This window comes from Anguilla anguilla, chromosome 1, assembly GCF_013347855.1.
Source record: "Anguilla anguilla isolate fAngAng1 chromosome 1, fAngAng1.pri, whole genome shotgun sequence".
Taxonomy (NCBI): Eukaryota; Metazoa; Chordata; class Actinopteri; order Anguilliformes; family Anguillidae; genus Anguilla; species Anguilla anguilla.
Genome location: NC_049201.1, coordinates 11,388,769 through 11,395,041, shown reverse-complemented (window position 1 = coordinate 11,395,041; position 6,273 = coordinate 11,388,769). Strand labels below are relative to the sequence as shown.

The 6,273-nt window shown below is 35.4% G+C and overlaps 1 protein-coding gene across 1 annotated transcript in view; it reads left to right on the top strand.

Moving 5' to 3' along the window:
• Positions 1–6,273, top strand: part of si:dkey-288a3.2 (protein phosphatase 1 regulatory subunit 37) — a 44,765-nt gene that overhangs the window by 2,718 nt on the left and 35,774 nt on the right. The window contains exons 3-4 of the mRNA XM_035385403.1: positions 84–240; positions 2,283–2,380. Coding sequence (XP_035241294.1) covers positions 90–240; positions 2,283–2,380 — 249 coding nt within the window. The 5' untranslated portion in view covers positions 84–89. The remainder of the gene's footprint in view (positions 1–83; positions 241–2,282; positions 2,381–6,273) is intronic.

Genomic DNA, 6,273 nt, shown 5'->3' with positions numbered 1-6,273 from the left:
TTCAAGCTTCCAGTGCCCAGTTATACCATGTCAGGTAAAATACTACAACTCCACTAGTAAAATTAATCCGGTGTCACTGATAGTGCAAGATGACAGGAGGCAAGGAAGACAACAGTGCAGAGCAGGCGTCATCTCCGTCCCAGTTTCCAAAAAAATGCAAAGGTGAAAAGCATGTATCTTTCCCACCGGATGAAGAGATAGTATCAGGCTTCGCTGAGCACAAGGACGCACTGAGAGATGGTGAGCTAATGTCCTTTTCGTACCCTTGCATATTTCTATTCCTAGTGCTGTACATGCATAAGTGGTGGAAGCCATTCACTAAACGTGAGTTCCCCTTTTTAAACGTAAATATATTTACGCCTTAATTAGGGATTAGATCTCACTCTCAAGAATCCACACCCCTTAATAGAGTAGTGAAATAAACCATCTGTTTGCAGACTTCACAACGTTACTTTGGAGATAAAATAAATAGCATTTTGTCAACACTTCCACATATTTTGGACATATTTCAGCTCATTGTTAAGTTTTATTCCTACACACACATTTTTTGACTTCATCAGTCATTGATTTGTTTTCTTGCTGTCACCAGTATTTTTCTCATATGTGAATTCTTAATTAGCATCTACAGTCCATTATCACAGAAGCACAGCAGTTTTCAGAATGACCTAGTTGTTTTAATATCGTTAAATGAATTAATTAAATTAACTTTAATTAATGTCCAATGTTTGTGCCATGCCTCACATGCTCCTCCGGCATATGAGTGAGGCACATGATGATTTTTTTGTAATAACATATACAGTATGATAATTTGTATTTGGATAGTCATTCTGTATATTACATCTTCTGTAATGCTGAAACCTTTACTGCTTATTGAAAGATTGCCTCTGATGTGAGAAGAATTAAATATAAACACATTTCACTTCTGACATTTCAGGAAATCACTGCCAGTAAATACAATTGGAGCCTTTCATACAGTACCATTCGTCCTTGTGCTTTGAGCATGTGAAGTGAAAATATTAAAAACATTTTTCACTCATCGCAAAATGCATTGGTAAATAAACATACAATATTCTTAAGACATTTGTTGAGATTTCATGCTTTGTTCTGTACTTCAAATACACTATGTGAACCAGTTTGCTTATGATTTTTTCTTTATAACAAGCACTAGAATAATGTTAATTATTGAAATGTGTAAAAGCTGTCTTTACTGTTTGAAATTCTTAATGTGGAGGTTGCTGTCCTGGCATATAAAAAGTATAAAACCTAGACAGTGATAATGCTGGGCTATGATTAATATCTTTTTCTTTTGAAAACATCTAAATAACCTAAACCATCTTTGTGGATAGATTTTAATGTAGTTCCCTCCTGCACCTTAAAAAAAAAAAAAAAAAAACTTTTTCCCCTCCCGTTTGGGAAAAGCCTGCTCTTATATACTGTGACGTCATTGCTATGCCACCTGCAACCTTGCTGGGAGCGCCACAGATAATGCTCGGTCACTGGTCCAGTAAACTCACCCATAAATCAGTGACCATGCAACAAGCCACACAGTGTGCTGGAATGGAACATGACATCATCACATGATCTAAAAGTGCGTTAGACGGAAAGGGAGAAACTCACCTCAACCACACCATCTGGGTGATACATGCCAGCCACTTTGTGCCGAAATGCTCACCTCACATCAGAGATGAACAGAACCATATTGTTAAGCCATTCCACCTAACACAATTAGGTAACCCGATTGAGAGATCCAGTTTGGGAATTTGAACAGGGCACTGTAGGAGCCTGCTAGTCTTTCAGATGAGTGCCATGAGGACTTCCATGAGGGTCTTCTGTGAGTCAGGCCCTTGATCTGATCATATAATTGATACATTTTAAGGATGTATTGTCATAATTTTAGAAAGTTATTTGTATTAAAGGTCTAATGGTGGCTTTAGTTTTGTATAAATAATCAGCATTTCCTTAATTGCATATACAATTGAATAAGTCACTTTCATTTAGATTTTTCTTTAATGCTTAAACCCATGTTTTAAACACTTCATATTCTAACTGAACAAATATTACGTGTTGTAATATATCTTAACAAGGTGATGATTGATATTTCTTCAGCCAGGATTTCATATGTTTATTGAAAGTAATTGAATCTTATGTGATTCAGTCATAATGTAATGATTTTTCTGTCACCATAGTTAAACATATATGGAGCCATAAGTTAATGCTGTATTTAAAGAAGACTGTAAGGTCCCTGATAAATATTTCAAGTAATTCATGTTTTTTTTTTTTAGTTGACAGCATTACCTTGGTGGATGTTATTTCAGCGTATAAGAAGAGCTGCCTTAACTATCATGTGGAACCCAAATCAAAGATCTTGGAGCAACTCCAGGTATTTATTTATTTATTTGAACTGCACATTTAAACTAGGCCTAACTGATACTGCTGTTTTTTATTTATATATTTATATTTTTGACTGAACATTGGGCTTTGTGATACTTGCTGTTTAAAAGTAATTGTCAATAGTCATTTAACACATTTAAAATGGTTTTCTTTAACTTTCACATGTCTGTAACAACTGGAACATAATGTGTATGTTCCATTTGTTACAGTAATATTAAAGTTATTAATTGCATGCATAACTGCAAATAAAATGCAAAGCTGTATATTTTATGAAAAGTTATATTTAACCCTTTAAGGTGTGACATCACAACTCTGAAATTAGAATGTTCTTAGCAGAACTTTCTAATGCTGATGTAACAACTACTTGTAACTTAGAATTTAGAAAAAAAGAGAAAACGTTCTAGAAAACCTACCCTCCAAGAGTTAATAAAGAAACTGCAAACAGACAGAGACCCAGACACGCAGACATAAACACACGGACATGGTACATACACATACACACACACACACGCACACACAAACACGCACATACACACACCACAGACATATACCCATAGATGCACACATGTATAATTAATCAGTTGTGTATTTTATTCCTCTCTGACCGATGGTGTGTTTGTAACCCTTTCTCCATCATCATAAATTAAAAATTGGATCAAGGAGAATTATTTGTAAGAAAACTCAAGACTTACTTTAACATGGCTTATACAAAGTTTAGGCTCTGTTGCTCTGTTATCTTGGAGGTGCTAATGAACTCAGATGCATTGGGAAGTAGGGTGGTCTTCTTAAAACAGCAAAACATGTGTAGTTAAACAGTAGCTAAGAGAAGTATTTAGACCAAGGCTTCAAGTGAATTCCTAATAAGTGTATGCAAAGCGGGAATCGCAGCTTAAAGAGCATATTTATTAAATTAGGTATTGCGAGGCAGGGTAGTCCCCGGAGGACAACCATGGAAGACTATTAAAAGCATTTATTGTACCCGTGGGCTTTCAGTTTCCTTTGAAATGTTTAAAGTAGATAAAACCGTATTGCTTTTGGTTACATCTTCATAAGAGTGGTAAACAATAATAGGTTTGAGCGCAAAGCCCTGGGCTCCCCGATTTAACTGTAGACCTGACACCCCATTAAGTGTAGAGGAGGTTTGGAAGCTTTGTTCCACAGTAGCTTCATTGGCACAAGTAAACTCCTTTAAAAGAACCACTAGAAGGCACCAATCCTAAGTAGTTTAGTTTTGCACGTAAGTGAAAAAAAAAGGTTTACAAATTGAAATGGTTCATACATGGTTCAGTCATAATTTGAATGCCATCTTTCACAGAGCATGGTTGAATGGTCAGAGGATCTCTTGTGAGTGGTTTGTGTGGATAATTTTAAGTAAGTCTTAAAATTATCCACAGGTCTACAAAAATGCCTTCAAAACAAAAACAAAAAAAATGTTTTATGCAGTGCTGATTTCGAATAATTTTGGACACACAGACCACATAAATGTCCAAAACATTTTTTTGGATTTGTTTTCTCTAATTTTGGCACCTAGTTTCTAGTTAACAGCTTCACTGAATCAGTTTGTTGGAAAAAGAGCTGCAGTTTGTTGCCTTGAAGATACTAGCAGTAACATTTTATGAGCTGAACTACAATGACATAATTCTAATCAAGAAATCAGCACACTGAAGCAAGATTGACAATATTGTTGAAACATTTGACTGCCAGAAACTGAGTAATTGTAGACAACATCACACTTTGCGCCTTCTCTGTTCCAGGGTTATTGGTCAACTGTATACTTCTTGATCACAACACACCCCCCTGCCAAATCACAATATTAGTGTTGAATTTTAAACATCCTTGGGCCCTGTTTATTTGTCACTGAACACTATTAAGGCAATCCACAGTGGAAGAGGATTGTGGTAAAGACAGTACATTGTTTTACATTTAAATCTATTTTATCACGCTTAAAAAATAATAAAACAACAGAATTACTGAATTGATGTTCTCCCCTTCTATAAGTCGCTCTGGGTAAGAGTGCCCGCTAAGTGATTGTGATGTAATGTAACATGGAGGAAATGAGTGTAAAAATGGATAGACAGCAGACTGCTTCCTGCTCAGCATGTGTTTGCAACAGAATCAGAATCTGTTTGTGAATCCTCCTCAGAGGCGGGGTGGCAATCACATACCCTGTTTGCTTGGGTTTCACATTTGCTGCAGTAAAATCAGACATATGCATTTTGATGCTGTCGGCAAATGCAAGAGCCTTCCCAGTTTTGTGTGAATACAAACTGATAAAGGGGCTAAAAGTAATGACTCTTTGAAGGCTAGCTGACTAATGTTAAGTGTCCATCCCAAAAATCTCATCACACATTCATTACAGATCACTTAGTGTTTCTGTTTTCACGTTGAACTGTACTTCTCCTTTTCAAACATTTGTTCCTATAGTTTTTGTACTATTCCGTAAATGCCATAGTATTGCATAGTTGCCAGTGAATATTGACTGTTTAAAATCAGGGGTGAAGGGCCAAAACTGTATGGCTAGCCTTCCTCATCTATTGTGCGCCTTACAGTAACAGTAATTCATACATTTAAACAGAGTAAATGTCATCACATTCAATGAAAAGCATAATAAAAATTTTATTTAGAAGATTTTTGCTCCTCTGTTGACATGAATGTTGCTCCTCTGTTGACATGAATGTGGACACACATTCCGCACAGTCCAATCTATATTTCACACTGTAAATCAGGAGGGGGGGAAATCCAGTTTCTAAACAAAGATTGATATTGTGCGGATAGAATTATCTGTCCTCTAAGAGCATTCTCTAAAGTGTCAGCACTAGAGATAAATTGGAATTAGCTGCTTGTCTGTGAATCATTTAATGAAGAGATATCAGTTATTACTATTACTGATTATTCAGCTGAGTGGACTAAAGAGAAATCAATTACCTCTACATAACTTCATTCTTTACAGCAAGAGAAAAAAAAAATATCCCCACTCAAAACTGAGAACATGAAATTTTATCACTCTTAAATTCTTAAGGTCAAATTCATTTTAAAACAGTATTATTTCTATATGCATAGCCGTATGAGAAAAAATGTATTACAGGTATTTTACATGCAAACACTGCTGGTCACATAGACTCATTATTATTCCACTGCTTGCTAACATTTCAATATTCAAGGTTAATGTGAGTCTCTGTAATAGAGTTTAAAAAAAATGTAATGTTAAAACCACACATATAATAATAATAATAATAATTATTATTATTATTATTATTATTAGTAGTAGTAGTAGTAGTAGTAGTAGTAGTAGTATTTATTTGTCTAAAGCTGTGGAGGATGCAGAATGATTGTCATTGCTGTTCCCTGGTGCATTGAATTACCAGACTAAAAGCAAATGTCAGACTTTTTTCTGTTTTATGAATATGAATGAATATATGAACTGCATTTGTATAGAGCATTTTCAAGGATTTAGCTCATGCATGGCAGCTATTTTGTGCCACAACACTCCACAGATTTCAGTTTATGTGCAGAAATATAGCTATATTTAGTAAATGAAACTAGTGGGCGATTAGATGACTGGGCTGAACAGCCAAATTTAGAATTTAATATGATATCTTATCCGAAGGACAGTATCTCTTACAGGGCCTGATTTTTTAAATTTATTTTACAGTCCACCCTAAAGTAAAAGATTACCAAATGGTTAATTGTTCATTTGAGAAGGCTGTAAAGAAAAGATGTATGACAAATCCTGACTTGCCACACTGGTCTAAGACAACTCTGCAAGGAATAAATGTGTCTCAGGGTCTCAGTAACTTGATTCTGTTTAGACTTGACATTTATGAGAGTCAGCGCCTTATATATGATAATGGACATGTGGGTAGTGATATACCCTCACCACAA